Raw genomic sequence first — 17,843 nt, 5'->3', positions numbered from 1 at the left:
GGAGTTGTTTCACATACTTGAGGCAATATGACACTGAAATGTCAGTACCGAGTTAACCTTGAAGTTGGATTACCATGTATTGTATGCCTAGACAAAGGAAAAGAGTTTAGATGGGCAAGAGTACGTTTAATTTGCTACTCGCCCTAGTTGTTAAATCGAATTATGACCAAATTTCTGCTGCGGAATAGTAATAATTCATGTTGTACATAGTTATTAGTACCTTGTGAATGAAGATTGTATGCTCAAAAAAAAGAAAAAAAAATGCACCAAGACCAATTCTCCTTCCCCAAAGGCTGGACGCGGTGAAGCATCCAAGAAATGACCTACTATTTCGTTTGTTGACTATGATGCTTAACACTAACAGAAAGATAAAGACAGTAATTTTTTTTTTTTTTGCCATATCTGTACCAAAGTCATTTTCTATCCGGGGGACAAAAAGAACAGGCTTGTTTTCCTATATAATGCGTAGATCCCGAGTCACTAATTGTACAAGGCAAATTTACATTGTTTGCTTGCTTCCAGTTAAAAAGAACGAAATGAAAACGCTTTCTTTTCCGTCTCTCTTTGTACTAACCAGCTTTTTCTTAGGTGCAATTCAGCTGCATGTATCGAATGCTCAGTTGAATGCAACATTTTACTCAAACACATGTCCAAATGTATCTGCCATTGTCCAAAATGTCATACAACAGGCTTTGCAGTCTGATCCGCGTATTGGTGCAAGCCTCATTCGACTTCATTTCCACGATTGCTTTGTTGATGTACCTTTTTTTTTTTTACTCTTATAGAAGTTTCTTTAAAAAAAATTAAGAACAGTAAACTGGTTTTTATCATTTCAATCGCTTAATCTTCTGAGAACTGTTTGTTGTCATCAGGGATGTGATGCTTCGATTTTACTGGATAACAACGGAACTTTGAGAAGTGAGAAAGATGCAGCTCCCAATACCAACTCTGCTCGCGGTTTTGATGTTGTTGACAAGATAAAGACTGCTGTTGAAAATTCTTGTCCTGGTATTGTCTCTTGTGCAGATATTCTGGCACTTGCTGCTGAATCATCTGTCTCTCTGGTATGCCAACATTAAAGAACTTTTCATTCAATCTTGTAATTTTATTTTTTGTCCCATTTTTCCCAACAAGTCTTAATCCTAATGCTTGCAAGCAAAAAAGCTACTTGCAAGGAGGCACCCCTGAAGTGTTAAAAGACCTTCTATCCAACTCCCACCAGCCTTCTGCTCTAGGATTGGTTTCACGCTAAGCAGATAATTGGTATCTGAACAAATAAAGATAATACTGAACATAAAGCAGACACTTTAGGCTCAATATGTTCCATGTCAAACTCCATTTTTCACCTATATGTGGGACAAATTGAGCACCAGAGTTTTAAAATCTCAGCCTCAAATTTGCATTTTGTAATGTCAAGATTTACAGGTTCAGGATTGGCAATTTGCAGATATTTTTCTCTTCTGATTCTGTATTGTAGAAGTGATTCCATGTCATTATAGACTGATGGTCGGATCCTTGCTCAATAGTATACGAGATTCAAAAAGTTACTCAATTGTATTACCCAATGGGCCAAAAAAAAAAAAAAAAAAGAGAATCAATCTGGGAATGAACAGTGTTTATAATAATCAGCTTGAAAGGAAACTTGAACTAAAACATATACTTTTCTTTGGATTGTACAGTCAGGAGGACCTTCATGGAATGTGCTACTGGGGAGGAGGGACAGCAAGACAGCAAATCAAGCAGGAGCCAATACCTCTATTCCCGCTCCCTTTGAAAGCTTAAGCAACATTACTGCAAAGTTTACCGCCGTTGGACTCAACATAAATGATCTTGTAGCATTGTCTGGTAATTTGCACGCTAAATAAGATCCCACAATCATAAAGATGTACTCAAGCATATCAGTTTCCTAACTTCCTGTGAATAAAATCTTGTTAGGGGCTCACACATTTGGACGAGCTCAATGTCGATTATTCAGCAGTCGACTTTACAACTTCAGTGGATCTGGCAATCCTGATCCATCACTAAACACAACATACTTGGCTACCTTGCGCCAGATATGCCCACAGAATGGGAGCACAACTGCTTTGGCCAATCTTGATTTTACCACACCTAATACATTCGACAATAACTATTTCTCTAACCTCCAAACCAATCAAGGCCTGCTTCAATCAGATCAAGAGCTGTTCTCCACTCCAGGTGCTGCAACGATTTCCATAGTGAACACTTTCAGTAGTAATCAGAATGCATTCTTCCAAAGCTTCGCGCAATCCATGATCAATATGGGGAATATTAGTCCTTTAACAGGTACTAATGGAGAGATCAGGTCAGATTGTAAGAAGGTTAATTGATGGAATCTATGAAAGCTTTTGCAGAACAGTTCGAGATACTCCACTTTACAAGCTGGCTCCCAGAATTGTAAAAATTGGAACTTGGTACCCAAGAGAAGAAAAAAGATGTTCTAAACAGTAAGTTTTTGGTATTTTCGATTCTTTCCAATCCATAAAGATGTTGAATTCTTGTACTACTACTAGATACCATTGCAATTTTTGGCCCAATTGGGCATGTGAAACTTTGCAATAGTCAAGCCTGAAATATGATTACCCTTCAATTTTTTTTGTTTTTCACCTTACACGGTTACACCAGTGATTGGTCTTTGTTGAGCTCTCAAAAGTTGCAAACAGAAGTTTCTTTCCTTCAAAGATGCCAACAGTTAAGCAGTACAAAGTTTTTTTTTTTTTTTTTTTTGGGAAATTGGAAACACTTTTCTTGATCTCAGCAGTAAAGTTTGTACACATGGGTAATCACCCTTCAATCATACTACCATTTACGTATCATATACACTAGTATCTCTCCTCTATTCTGACTAAGGCTGCAAATGAATCGAGCCGCTCGCGAGCGGCTCGAGTCGAGCTCGATATTAATCGAGCTCGAGCCGGCTCAAGTCAAACTCGAGCTCAGAATATTAAGCTCGTTAGACTCGCGAGCTTGAGTATATATATATTTTTTTATTTTTATTTTTATTTAATAATAAAATTATGTATATTATATATATTTTTTATTTTTTATTTTTATAGTAAAATTACGTATATATCCTCAATATTTTATTATTTATTAAGAAAAAAATATTATTTTATTTATTTTTTTAAAATAAAATAATTATTTTTTTTATTTTTTTAAAAATAAAATAATTATTTTTTTCGAACTCGAGCTCGGCTCGACTTGATTCGAGTCGAGCTCGAGATCGAAAATTGCTGGCTCATCGAGCTCAAGCTTGATAAAATTTAGTCGAGACTCGGTTCGATTAGCTCAAAATTCGACTCGATTTGACTCGTTTGCAGCCCTAATTCTGACAAACACTTCCAATCCAACCCCCATTCCATGACAAGCTCCCAATTTTGCCGTGTACATGGAAAACCTGACCAACTACTAGTTACATAACATACTGCTTCAACGATAGTTTTTAGAAGTCCAGAAACGTCGACAGGCTTTGATTGAAAAATTGCCTCATTTCTAAGCCTCGAGATTTGGTACATAGTCGCAGCTTGAGGCAGCCTCCTCAATTGGTCAGCAAAGGAATTAGATCTCCAATGATTTGCAGGCCAATTAAGCTCCTCTTCCCACATATAAGACCCTCGAAATACCAGACACATATGCTGTACTTTATCCCATAGTGGTTTGGTTACACAACAATTGAAAAACAAATGATTCATGCTCACTTCCTCCCCGTTGCAAAGCCCACTCAATCTGGATAGCAAAGGCACTCCCTACTTTTGCAATCTATCTCTGGTAGATAGCTTCCTTTTACACAGCATCCACAAGATAAAAGCATACTGGGAACATATCCTTTTCCCCAAACCAACTTTGCCCAGACCATCTTCTCCCTCGAACCACATAACACCCTCACGACAGATTTTGTATTGAACTCACCGGATGTACCTCCTTCCCATCCAACCTGATCCTCAAATTCCATCAAGGGGACAAAACAGTCAGGTGCAGCTTCTTTTAATATCTTCGCTTCTGCCGTTTCGTCTTTTTAATACACGGGAATCCTGAGTGCCATTTTTTCTGTGGCAATTCAGTGCCACTTCTATATTTATGCCAAGTGTCCCGTTTATTTAATTTATCACGTGCTATTTATTTAAATTTCTTATACCATTATGTAATAAGTGGGATTGGCACTGAATTTGGCACCGAATATTGATATAGAGGATTCCAACTGTTTTTTTAATGACCATTTCCACTGGAAGAGGGGCAGAAATGGTTGCTTTCCTGACAATTCACGGTCAAAATTTGACCCAAAAAAAAAATTATACTGTCCAGATCTCATCTTGTATCTTGTTTTTAACAACATGTGTAGAACCCACAAAATTTTGTTCTAAAATTACACGTTATTGAAAATGAGTTTCATCATATGCAATCAGAATTATACCGTATGTAAAATATACATAATTTTTAGAAACAATTGCAGGGCGCAAACAGTGTTACACCACGTGTAAAATGCCCATAACATCATAACTTTCAGAAACGATTGCTCCCCTGGTCCATTTCGACTTTCCATCCGCTATGATTTTCTGATTCCAGACTCCTGAGCAGATGGTTTACAGCAGAGACTATATAGAGAAGGCTACCTGTAAAATTTTTGTACAATGGCCCGATGGAGTGCCACGTGTCAAACCAGAAATTTGTTCCAATTCCATTCCCCACAATGCGCCTAATGTAAGGTTGGGTCAATTCTCTAATCTTCAAAATTTTCCTCCATATGCATCATATGGTATTTTATACGGCAAAGAAGAATATAAGCTATTGACTATTGAGTCACCGGATCAATTGAAAGGTGAGCCTTTACAAAGGAGGCCAAACAAAAGTAGAAGGCAAGTTGAATTCAAGCGCTTCAAATACTTTTGCGACCAATATAGGATTGGATTTATTCATTAACACCTTTCAATAAGTGGGGAGGAATTTGGTCAATCTTATAAACAAATAAGCTAAAAAAATGAAGGAAAAAATAAGGGTATTGTTTCTTCAAAGAAGGGCGGAGGAAAGGAAGGGCGTAATTTCCATACCTAAAACATGCGCCAATCAAAGTCCTTAGAATCAATCTTTTGCAATTTTGCCCTTGGTTGGTTGTTTGGATTGTAAATTATTTGAAATATTTTTACTGTAGCACTTTTTACGCTGTGATGTATGTGAAATAAAAAAATTATTAAAAAAAATAAAAAATTATATTAAAAATTATAATAATAATATAAACAAATATATTTAAAAAAATAACCTTCTGTTCAAACTAACATACCTCATCAATTTGGGAGACAATTCTGATGTTGCCCCTCCAATACATATAAAGCCAAAGGTACTTTGGCACTTGATTGGACAATCAACGTTGCAATTATGCCACAAGTTCAACAATTGTGAATTGAGGAGGTAACGTGAAAGGGTGAATCTTTGAGTCTGTCGATATCATAATTTGTTTACTCAATCTAACAAAGATTGATTCCTATAGCCTCTAATTTATTTTTTCTGTGTTTTCGCTTGCGTAATTAGGATCGTTACCACCGACTTAAGCTCTAAGTCAAAGCCGGGCTCTTTTACGGTCACAGATCTAAGGTCCAATTACAACCCTCCTAATGCATTAGATTTCCAACCCTGCTCGTCCTACAACTACAATTAAATGGCTAGAAACCACTCAGCTTTTAACTCAGTGGACACCAAAAAGGAATTAAATCTCTCTTTAGATTATAAGTTGGAAGTTTGATCCCCATTTACAGTGAAAAAGATTTTAAAAAAATATCAAAACATTCTTTTGATCTAATTTAATCTAGAATATGATAAATTAGATTATAGAAATAGAATTAAATGACTACAAACTACATTGCATGAACAAAAGGATAAAATTAACTAGTATCAACAAAATCTTCATCACTAATTGCTTTGCAAGAATGACTATATATTTGTTGTATTGAATAATGTGTCTAATAGAGATTTTATGTGATGGATAGAGTTGGAATAGCTTCGCCTTAATCGGGTTGAGCTTATCTGAGCTAAAGCTTCGTTCCTTATCTGCCATGACATAATTATTTGAGTCCAATTTGTGCTCATTGGGCACAGAATGTATGGTTAGCAATTATCTGTTTACTAACACCTTCAAGCAATATTCAACGACTAGTGATTTCTTTCGTAACTCTTGTGCATATAATATACACGAATAAAGATTCAACATCAAATATTCCATACAATTCACCTCGATAAAAAAAGCTCTAAAAACAACTACAATAGTATAACAGTTTTGTTATCTATTATATCCTCTTAGACAAACTATATTCTACCCAAAATTTGTGACTGTTACTTTCGAGTGATTTCCTCTACGAATTTCATGTCAGTTAAAAATTCCCCCCCTTCCCATCTCTTAGACTAGATTAGAATATGTTATACAAATGTTATCGTTAAAATTAACCACTACCAACTCAAGCGCAATATTTAAGCTGATTACGCGCGGTCAGTATGCTCTAGGCTTGAAATGTATGAGCCTTTTGTCCTCTTAGACTATTTTTAAGTTTTAAACCAAAAAAAAAAAAACAACCAAAAACAACAACAACAACAACAACAACAAAAAAAAAGCTCAAATAATTAAACACATAAGGTGGGAAAATTAAAAAACTAAAAAAAAAACGAGGAGGATAGCGGAAAAAAAATTAAAAAAAAAAGGCAAAGGTGGGGGACCAATCACACACATACTAAGTGGGTCCATATCTCACTTGAATGCTGACATGGCACGATTACAACCCGAAACATTGGTGAAGATTGGAAGACACCCAACAACACTGTACACAGCCTATGCAGCTGATTCCCCCCCCCCTCTCTCTCTCTCTCTCTTCCCCTATTGTCTCTGAGCTGTGTCCTATTCAATCACACAAAATCTCATCACAAAACACACACACACACACACAAGCAGACCAGATCCCTGTTCACAGTCAATATGGAAACCCCACTCCATTTTCACTCAAACTCTAAGCTTTAAGCCTCTAGTTCTTCTTCTTCAGCTCATCATCATATCCCTTCACAAGGTCCTTCTCTCTCTCTCTCTCTCTCTTCTCTGTGTCTATACAATTTTTTTTTTGTTTTTTATATCCTTATTTGGTAAACCCTGAATTGGGTTTTTTTTTTTTGCTTTTAATTTTTGGGCTGCTTGTAATGAAGTGGTTAATTTAATTTGTCTGTGTTAAATTAGCGAAAATTGTTTCTGAGGTCAGAATCTTTTACCCCTCTTTTGTCTGACAAATATTAGGGTTTTGACCCACCAAAAAAAAGAATAGATTTTTCCTTGAGTTGACTGGCAGATATTACCGAAAGGATTTTCGATTTTATATTTTCTGGCTAAATTGTGTTAGGATTTGACCAGAAAGTTTCTGAGGCCATTTAATCAAAATTTTGAGAGTTTTTGCATTACATTTTGTCGACATTTATCTGAATTTTCCCTTGTAAGATCAAATAAAGTTAGGGTTTTGGGTGAATTAGCTAGAAGAAGATGGTTGATGATTTTTTGGTTTAGGGCAAAGAGTTGGGATTCTGATTTCGTTGAGTTTGAGCTGAGAAAGAAAGGATTTTTTTTTTTTTGGGGATTGTTAAATTTGTGATGGGAGACGGGATGAATCTTGACCTCAATTTGGGGCCTATTGATCATTCTAGCGAAAATACTGAGCCCAGGTCGGGATCGTTTCCTGACGAGACCATGAATTTGGAGGACTGGTTAGGTGATGGTCCTCTTAATAGGGCTATAGAACCATTTAGGCAGAGAAGACGGTGGCGGTCGGTTTGGAGACAACTACAAGTGCCACTTGAAACAAGGGACATTGCTATGGAGCTAATTGGTGGGAGTGGATTACAAGCTGGTGAGGGTAGTGTTGCAGCAGAGGATGCACCGGTGGATGTGGTTAAAACGTGTGAGAACAATAATGTGTTCTTGGAAGATGAGGCTTTGGGAAAGGACGATGATGAAAAGGGCAATAGCGAAGCAGGAAGCTTTTTTGATTGCAATGTATGCTTGGACCTGGCCAAGGACCCTGTTGTGACTTGTTGCGGCCACTTGTTTTGTTGGCCTTGCCTCTATAGGTGGTTACATGTTCACTCAGATGCCAAGGAGTGTCCAGTTTGTAAAGGGGAAGTAACCATGAAAACTGTTACCCCAATCTATGGCCGGGGAAAGAATGCCCGACAGTTAGAGGATGATTCAAATCTGAAAATCCCTCTGAGGCCCCAAGCACGACGTGTTGAGAGCTTCAGACAATCTCTACAAAGGACTGCTTTTACCGTTCCTATGGAGGAAATGATTCGGCGTCTTACCAGTAGGTATGATTTGTATCAGGTTCATTCCCACAATGCTGATGCTCCACGGGACTCACCTGAAAGAAGCCATTCGCTGCTCAACAGGATCCTGACATCAAGAGGTATGCGCAGAGAGCAGAATAATGTAATATCACCAGATGATGTAGTTGACTTTACACAGAGCAGTCCTACCAATTCAGAGGTGGGGGAAACCCGACGAATTTCGTCACTCTTGCTTCGTAGATCGCATCCAAATCAAGCTGCTATCTCTCATCTGACATCCACCTTGAGTTCTACAGAAAGGTTAGTTGAATCCTACTTCCGTAACAATCCCGTTGATAGGACTCAGGAGCAAACTTTGCCAGTGGATGATAGAGATTCTATCTCAAGCATCGCTGCTGTCATACAGTCGGAGAGTCAGACAGTAGATACTGCAGTTGAAATAGATTCCACAGTTTCACTCTCCACTTCATCTTCCAGAAGAAGGAATGATGCTTCAAGAATTTCAGACGTGGACAGTGGAGATTCACGTCCCCATAGGAGGAGAAGATTGGGTTGATTTGTGCTTCTCCTCTTTACTGTTGGCTATCATTCTCTCTGCTAAATGTCAAGTCATGGTTTGAAAACGGGAAGTGCCTCTATGTTACTACATATCGGCTTGTTCCTGAGAATTCTTGCCTGTCTTCTTTGTCATTCAGAAGAAGAAACAACGCATCAAGACTTTCCAAATCTTGATACTGGAGATCCACTTGCGTTAGGAGTAGAAGTTTGAATTGATTTGATCTCCTCAGCTTCACTTTCAGATTGCGCTGCTGCTCCTTCTCAGTTTCGAGTCACCTTTTATCTACATCAAAATGCCTTCAAATAAATATAATAGTAGTATTTTCTGGAAAATATTAAGCTTTGCTCTTAGCATTGGTAGCGATGAGGTACCTACAGAAACTTTGAAAAGTTTTGGTGTTTAGGATTCCTGGTCGATGACCTTGTTGCAGTAATCTGATTATTACGTGGTTTCAATTTGTACATGTTTGTAGCAAATTTTATGAAGATTCAGACCAATTGATAGTCATCTGTTAAGATCTTTCCAGGTATCAATGCATGTATGCTATAAAGTTTGAAAATCCTCATTTCTTCTTTAGTGGGGAATAGGGCACCGGGTTGTTTCCTCATTAATAACTACACTATGGTGTCATTTCTTTGTGTTGATGGGTGTCTGCGTCGCATGAAGAGCACCCCTCAAACTTTGCTTGAGGTTTGGCCTCTCCTGCAATAGATGCATTCTTTGGGAATTGTGATTCAGGCACAAGAGTCAAATCAAGTGCATTTATTGTGAAAATCTAGTTGTCTTTCCCTTAGCTTCAATTTGTTATTCAGCTAGTAATCCTGCCTGCCAATTGGGGTGGTGGCTTAGTATATGCTATATATAGGTTCTTTATTAGTAGTTTCTAAATTGGAGGTTGTCAGATATGAATATCCTGACATTTTTCTGTGGTTTGGGGGGGGGGGGGGGGGTGGGAGCGATTGAACCTAGCCCTGCCTTTTCTCTCTTCCTTTGCATGTGGAAGCTGCAAAATGCTGGGGACAAACAATAACATGAACAAAATGCATCTCTTCCAAATTGATTCAATCACAATTTGTGGGGGAATATGACAAGGGGAAAGGAAAGATTCCGTGGTGTTTGGATAACAAAAGAGCCATAATTCCGCTTGGTCCCAAAGCCTGTGTCATTTGGCCAGAACATATTTAACTCTTGAATGAGCTATGACCTTGCACTAAAACATCGCCGTGGCATGATTTGGGTTATGTGAAATGATAAAGCGTCAAATGCTGTTTGGGTGATTGGACTGATCTTGACCAAATTCGGACACTTGTCCAAGGACTGGAAGAGGAACGCCCAAGAATTTGGTGGACTAGATCCAGGAACCAACTATGGCTCTCCCTGTAAAAGTACTTCGATATGGGAACGTATGATTTCGTGCACGTTGTTCGCAATTCTTCTTTTTTTTTTTTTTTTTTTTTATAAACCACATGTATCCGCGTTTGTCTTACCGTCTGCGACGCGGGGAAGCTCTTCTAACGTGATTATTTCTATTTTCATGAGTTTCGAATCCAATAGTTCATGATTGAAGGATGCAAGTTTCTAACCATTTCTATTTTCATGAGTTTCGAATCCAAGAGTTCATGATTGAAGGATATAAGTTCCTACCAATTACATAAGCATATGTTGATATTCGTGATTTCATGAAATTATACATGCCGTGTCCTTGAAACCTAGCTCAATCCATAGAGACATTAGCTAAAATGTCATGAAGTTTGTAGTTGAACTTTTAAACCATCCATTTTTCTCCTGCCCCTCCAAGGTTTGGATTCTGTTTTAAACAAAAAAAAAAGAAAGAAAGTAAATAAATGGAAATAAAATAAGTAAATAAGAGGGCTCTGTAATTTAATGTGGTTCCACTTGGGGCTACACAGGAGAGATTAATTCCGGCACATCCACATGGTGAAAATCAATTCACCAATTAAGCATGATTAAAAAGAACATAAGCAAAATACATTTCTAGAAGTTCGACTTCTACTACTTTTCTATGTTGTAAATTGTGATGTTATTGTTAGCTTAAAACCCTTTTACAGAATATGCAGATTGATTTCAAGGAAATTAAAAAGATTTTTTTCCACTCAGAAGCTCGCAAATCCCACTTAATGGTTTCATCATGACTGCACGCAAATCAAATTATTTCCATTAAATTTACAGCTTAATTGCATGGAAGGTAGAAATTATAATTCTTTTATAGTTGAACAATAGTTGAGCAAATTAGAGTTAAATTGTCCGAAGATTCATTCATTTAGAGATCCCTTGTCCCTCGCCCTTTGTGCTTATGAATTAAATCCCAAGATTTATCAAATTTATTCAACTCCTTGTACGAAAGAAGAAACAACAAAGTTTTCTGACTTATTCGTAATTTAAGCAGGAAACTCACTTCAAACACACAAATATAGTAAAAAAAAAAAAATGTTTTATATACTCCCAACAAAATCCTTGGTTAATTTTGACTTTTCAGATGGCCACTAATGTTTGAGTTCATTTTTCCCTACTTTTTTCTCTCACGGAATTGGACTGACTCCCAACATTTTTATTTTTTGTTTTTATCCACGGTAATAAGAAAGATAGAGCAAATTATGATCCTCCTTTTCTGTAAATGTAAATTTTACTTCTTGTAAGACATAAGAAGAGCAGAACTCGGCCCAACTCAGCTTCCCTCTCATGAACGCGAAACCATCTCAGCTACCATCTCTTTGATTTTCCAATGTGAGACAAAATCCATTTATTTACAACAATCTCCCTGTTCTGATAGGGCACTATTTGTAAAAAAAAAAAAAAATCGATTACTTCACAGCATAAATGCTTTTTCTTCAATCAACTTTTTTATCTCGTCAATCATATATAATTTTATCACCGTCGTTGAAAAGTGTAACAATATTGTGTTAAAAGAAAAATTAGCCGAATAATCTTCTATCTAAATACACATTATTGTTATTTTCACAATTATAAACAGTTAATGCAAGTACTGCCACACATGACATGATACAGCTATGTGGTTGCCGAAGATATATATAGTTGTTGCAAGTTGCAACATCGTCTTCGCAATCGCAAGAGCCCGCTCTAGCATTGAAGGCAATCATGTCAACAAGAAAACTTCTCCAATCAAATACACAAAAAAAAAAAAAAAAAATTGCATTTTGATCTTTTTTTTTTTTTTTGGTGCCGTGTTAATCTTTTTCACTGCTCTTTTGTCTTGCAACGACATTCTTCCTCTATAACAGATTTGATTTACTTTTCCAATTAAGATACGTAGAATATTTGTTAACCAACATACCAAGAACTATTAAATTTTGTTTAAATTATGCTTCTATGTTTGTCGAAATAAGGTAGTTTTTACTTTCTTTTTATTTCTGGCTCCGAATCAAAATGAGCTAGTTTATTACTTTACATGCAATTATCTCAACAAAATTTACAAGGAAAACCTAAATTTTATTTTGGGCCTTCAAAATTTAGAATATGGTCAAAAGAATCGTCTCATTTCCGCTAGTTGTAAATAACATATAGTTATTCATTTTTCTTTTTATTAGATGATATATTAAATTAAGATAATTAACTTTATTAGTGTATCTTTATACATCATCTTTATTAATTATTCAAATCTTTGATCTTCTTCATTTGAGAAAAAAAAAAAAAGAATCAACTTCTTTTGTTTTTCTAACGTTTGCTTATATCACACACGAACCCTATAACACATGCAAATGAACAAGTTCAATCTATATGTAGACACTAAGCATGTCTTTTTTCTTTATTTCATAACATAATACTTTTCCTTAAAAGCATTAATTTGCCATTATATATGTCACCAAGAACAAGGTTTGCATAATAACCAACCTAGGTTTGAAAATTAATTTGCTCAACTCGTCAAGAAATCAAACATTTAATCATAACATGTCTCTTTCTAAGCAATGGTCTTGGGGGTGTTTTTAGGAAACTTACGCGAAAATGTTTTTCGCCGATAAGCATGTTTGTGAGATTAAACAGTGGATAAAAAGTATTTTCTCAAAACAAAATATTTGAAACATATTTCATCCAAACATAGCATGTTTTACTCTCTTACACTCAATTTACGTCCGCTGCATGGCTCTTGAAGGCGATTAGTATCTGTATATTGCTCTCACCAAAAGTTCCGGGTGCATTGGAATGATGTGTTTTCTTGGACACTTATATAAAATTTTACTCTTATGATAGTTGTTTCAAAAAAAGATATTTGATATTTGTCCAAAGATCCCAAAAAAACAAAGCGAGAATATTCTCTTTCTCGATGTAGTTCGAGTTTTGGGCGATTTCCGGCATCCGGCCCAAGACAAAATTCTTAGCTACGTTTGCTGCACAAAATGTTGGGCTATACTGGGTCTAGATACTCCTAGGCCCATTTCTCTCTTAAACACCATCTGGTATGTGGGTCATGCAGCACTTAGTAGTTGATCAGTGTAGGGGTGTAGGCATGGGCTCCCCTTATCCAGCATTTACTCCACTCTAGGCCTCTAGATCTTTCCATCCAGTTTTTTTTTTTAACTTAAATGTGTGGGAGCTCTCACTAACACTCCCTCCTCCCTTTCCATCTAGTTAATTACTCTAATTACATACTCTGACAAAATCCTAATGAATTTTGTGTCCCTCTCACAAAGTTTTCATTTTTAAAAAAAAATTTTCTTAATAGAGAGGAATGGGATTTAAGAAGTAAGAAAAGAGAAGAGGGATCATAATTTAAGATCTCTAAATTCTAAGATCTTAACCTTAATCGGTAGATTAAGGTCTTCTTGGTCACAAAGTTTTACATCACTTAATAGTAGAAGGCACATGGGATTCTTAGTGCCACTTCTCCAGTGCCTTCTAAGGATCCCATCAAATGATAGATTTCTAATATTCTTGATGATAGATTTCTATATTTATACTATGTGTTCTATTTATTTAACTTGTCATGTGTTATTCATTTAAATTTTTTCTATTCTCACATGATAAGTGGAATTGACATTGAATTTAGCACCTGATAGTAGCACAGAGGTTCCCAACTGGGTAAAAGGCACTTGTGGTTGGACCAATAAAACTTGCCTGCTTATGCGGGAAAAAATGGTTAAGTACTTGACTATTACCAAAATAAGTGATAAATCTAAGTCACAAGATAATTATACTAATCTATCATCAAACAACCTAAAAGGAAAATCTATCATCAAATAAACTGACGAAGTCTGTAATATTTTCTTACTGCTGCTAATGGTCGACAGCATTGTAGTTAAACTTTACTAATAAACAGAGAGATTTATTGTGTTTGGTATATCTCATCTGAGTATTTTTGTACGTCCCTGTCCATTAGTGTTGAAAATGACATGAGAATGAGTTCATAATAATATTGGCGATAACTACTACAACAACAACAACTATCAAAGTAATCATAATAATAATGAGAAAATAGACACTGCCTTTGAGAGTAGGAAAAGGGCATCAAAAGCTGGCCGAAGAATACTCCATGATTGATTCACCACACACCAGAATGGCTAAGCGTTTCTTCCAAGCGAACTTGGTCAAACTCCTCATTATATCTCAAAAATTAGATCCTTATGGGCTGTTTTCATGGATTGCAACGATTTTGGCTACACGGGTCTTCAATCATTTAGCTAAAATCTTGGGAACAAATATTGTGCAGCAATTTAATTTCATGTAGCATGGACTATCGATTTAGGCCATAACCTGGTTGGCAATCTAGCTTCATCATGCCTCGACCCTACAAGATGTTGCTGTGAGGTTATATCAAGTCATTGGAATATTGGACTGCTCAATCAGAAGAGAAATGTAATTTCCATCCTTATTATTTCTTGGAGAAAATTGCTAAGTGAAGTCATTTTTCACATTCTATAAACCATTAGTTTTCATTTTCATTAAATGTTTCTCTATAGTGTTCCATTCAACAGGATAATAAACCCATAATAATTGGTGGGAATGTCTCATATATTATCAGCATCATGACATGAAGCATTTCTATGAGATTTTGTCCCTTTCTTTGCCAGCATCAAGAAGCATCCCAAGTGCACAAAAGCGAAAGGCATTGCGTGCATGTGATAATGATTATGATTAGAGAAGTGATCAATTATAAGAGCATGACAAGTACCTAATCATCTTGTCTGTCTAAGGGAACAAAAACGATAGTTCTATTGATAGGGTTTGCATGAGAAGCTGTCTTTTCAAGCTTTCCCCCAAATCAAGTGATCATAAACAATTATTGAAGCACTAATAATTTAATCTGGCACTTCAAGTCTCCGCTTGACCTAACGTGAGAAAGACATCGAATTAACTGAGGTTCATTTTGAAAGGGACAGAACTGAAGTACTTCTTTTGAAATTTGTTGCCACTGCAGGTTTTCACGAAGTCATCACAGCATTAGGTAACATGGAAGGAGTGTGTACATGATCTTTGTGACAACATAAGATAGATTTGTGCATTTGACATTAAGAAAAGCAAGCATGACTTTTTTTTTTTTCAAAGGCGAAAAAAAAAACACCAAAGTGATTAAAAAAATGCTGAACTTGCTTTATCAGCATTTGTTTTTCGACAAGTATATATTCTTGTCAAAGCATTAGAAACAAAAGAATTTAGACAAACTTGCACTAAAGGGCTGATATTTGGATCTGAAAGTCATCTGTTGCATTGCTAAACAATCTCATTTATGGGATTTATGAAATTTTCGAGTATGCATGTTTTGAACTATGCAGCTATGTACGGTCATAGAGTTTTTTTTTTTTTTTCCCAAAATTTAGTATATATAAACCGCTAAGTATTAATGCACTAAATTGATATAGACGAGTAAAATTTATCAGTAAAACAAAGTTATGCCACAGGACAACAAATTATTGTATAAGAAACCACTATACCAACCCTAGATCCATTCTGTCATACTCCGCCAGTGAAGTTTTGCATTTTTCCGAGGAAGGATCTGAGTACAATCTGATTCTTATATAGATTATATGGTCCAGTAGATGATGTATGGCGAAATAAGTACCATAACCGCAAATTAGTGGACTTAGCTGAAACAGTTTTTTCTTAAATTCAAAAGAAAACGACAAATGATCCCATAAAAGCTTTCCTCTCAGGAGTCAGGACTCAGGGGAGATGCCATGCCATGGAACTGACTTCTTAAGTGCTACGGCACAAGAAGCCACCAACGTTGATGCTTAGAGAAATGGACGCAGAATAATTACTACAATTTGCAGACAACAGATTTATAGCCACAGCCCTTGTTTGCACTGGACTGTACAAAATTTGACTAGGGGCAACGGCTCCATACGGTTTCTTGTAATCAAGGCTTATACTGCTGTCTCTGCCACAAAATTATCTGATATCAGGTTGCTGACAAAAGATTCATAGGCCCCTAAAGCTGCCCGCTCGAGAAGCCTTGGGTTTTTATTCATAGCACCTATACATTGCTAATGGCTATGGCTTAAAAAACTGCTGCAACTGGGCCTATGCATGACTGAACCAAATCTCCCAAAGTCAGCTGGAGATCCTTTCTTATGCAAGCTAAAATGTTCGCTCCTATGGAGGAGTAGAAAAGAACAAGAAAATACATGCCAAACCGGGTCGAATATGCAAACGTCTAATCAAATAAAATCTCGGAAATCCCGTTCAGATGTTCAGATTTGATGTGACCATCAGATCAAGCCATAAAGATGATGAATGAAGATTGATAAAGCATGACTAGCCAACCTTGAAATCATCCCATTATGATGAGGATTTTTTTGTTGGTCAAAGGACAAAAGTTCTCTAGTAGATAGGAAAATGGTCTACGGCAAGTTTTGTGTGGAGATGATTAATTTGCAATGTTGAAGAAGGCTAATTAGTGCTTCAATCAAGATCAAAAGTCAAAATTAGTCCTCCATCAAATGCTGCAATGATTCTTGATTGACAATCATTACCTTTTGGACCCATTAGTTTAAGCGCAATTTGCTAGCATAATTTAGTGTGAGGTATAGTTAGGTCAAGTTTCAAAAGCAAGAAAAACATGTACGCCCCATTAGAGAAAAAATTGAGTTGATTTCCTATCATTCTAACAATAGTACGGCAATTAGTAAAGATTAGTGTCCCATGCTTTCACAGCAATCATAGTTTGATCACACCACTTCTCTCACACCTTTTTCAATTTCTGCTATCCCGCTAATTAATTCAATGAATGACTTTAGCTTCTTCCTCCGACTACAGTTGGGACTTGGCAATGTATTTTCAAAAAATGAGATGATTTTGTCCAATTGCAATCATGTCTTCTTACAAAAAAATTGCACAAGTCATTTGGATTGCTGGAATTGCTGAATTATTTCACATAATATTTAGTTTACATTATAAATATTTTTTTCAAATTATCTTTTTATATTTTCAACTATTTTTCTATCTCGCATACATCACATTAAAAAAGTATTACAGTAATTATTTTAAATAATACTCTATCCAATCATACTCATGGTATCTAGTAACAAATAAAATTAGTTGAGCTGTAGGGAATTAAACTTAAATGTGATTGTAGACAAAATTCAAATGGATATAAAAGTCCTGAACTATCAACTTAATCGTGGGACGCATGTGTATCCCTATCTTGATTTTTTTTTTTTTTTTTGTGTTAAAGGAAAGATTCCAAACTTTATAAGAGAGGAAGAGGGGAGTATTTGAGAGTCTAATCAACGATGATCAATGTCCCTAACAACTAAGTTAGGTCATGGGTACACATCCCTATTTTGATTTATCAGTTGTAAATTAATTAAAAAAATGCAGAGAATACAGCGCGTTTAGATACATTATTATTTTATATAATATCTATACTCACATTACAAACACATTATCTAATAATTCTTTTATCTTTCTAATCTTTTTTTATCTCACATAAATCATATTATTAAAAAAATGCTAATCTCTTAATAAATGTGGTTCCTATGGGTACTGA

At 36.0% G+C, this 17,843-nt stretch overlaps 2 protein-coding genes across 2 annotated transcripts; both read left to right on the top strand.

Moving 5' to 3' along the window:
- The first annotated feature begins 492 nt into the window (after nucleotides 1-492).
- On the top strand, nucleotides 493-2,624 carry LOC113691987 (peroxidase A2). The gene is made up of 4 exons (XM_027210321.1): nucleotides 493-758; nucleotides 873-1,064; nucleotides 1,680-1,845; nucleotides 1,936-2,624. The coding sequence occupies exons 1-4, from the start codon at nucleotides 537-539 to the stop codon at nucleotides 2,346-2,348; spliced, it is 993 nt and encodes a 330-aa protein (XP_027066122.1). The 5' UTR covers nucleotides 493-536; the 3' UTR covers nucleotides 2,349-2,624.
- Nucleotides 2,625-6,895: 4,271 nt separating this feature from the next.
- On the top strand, nucleotides 6,896-9,388 carry LOC113692879 (uncharacterized). Its single transcript, XM_072053070.1, has 2 exons — nucleotides 6,896-7,061; nucleotides 7,547-9,388. Exon 2 carries the CDS (start codon nucleotides 7,631-7,633, stop codon nucleotides 8,876-8,878), a length of 1,248 nt encoding a protein of 415 aa, XP_071909171.1. The 5' UTR covers nucleotides 6,896-7,061; nucleotides 7,547-7,630; the 3' UTR covers nucleotides 8,879-9,388.
- The last annotated feature ends 8,455 nt before the right edge of the window (nucleotides 9,389-17,843 follow it).

Source organism: Coffea arabica, chromosome 6c (assembly GCF_036785885.1).
Source record: "Coffea arabica cultivar ET-39 chromosome 6c, Coffea Arabica ET-39 HiFi, whole genome shotgun sequence".
Taxonomy (NCBI): domain Eukaryota; kingdom Viridiplantae; phylum Streptophyta; class Magnoliopsida; order Gentianales; family Rubiaceae; genus Coffea; species Coffea arabica.
The sequence above is the reverse complement of the archived record's forward strand: the minus strand, read 5'-3'. Positions and strand labels throughout refer to the sequence as shown.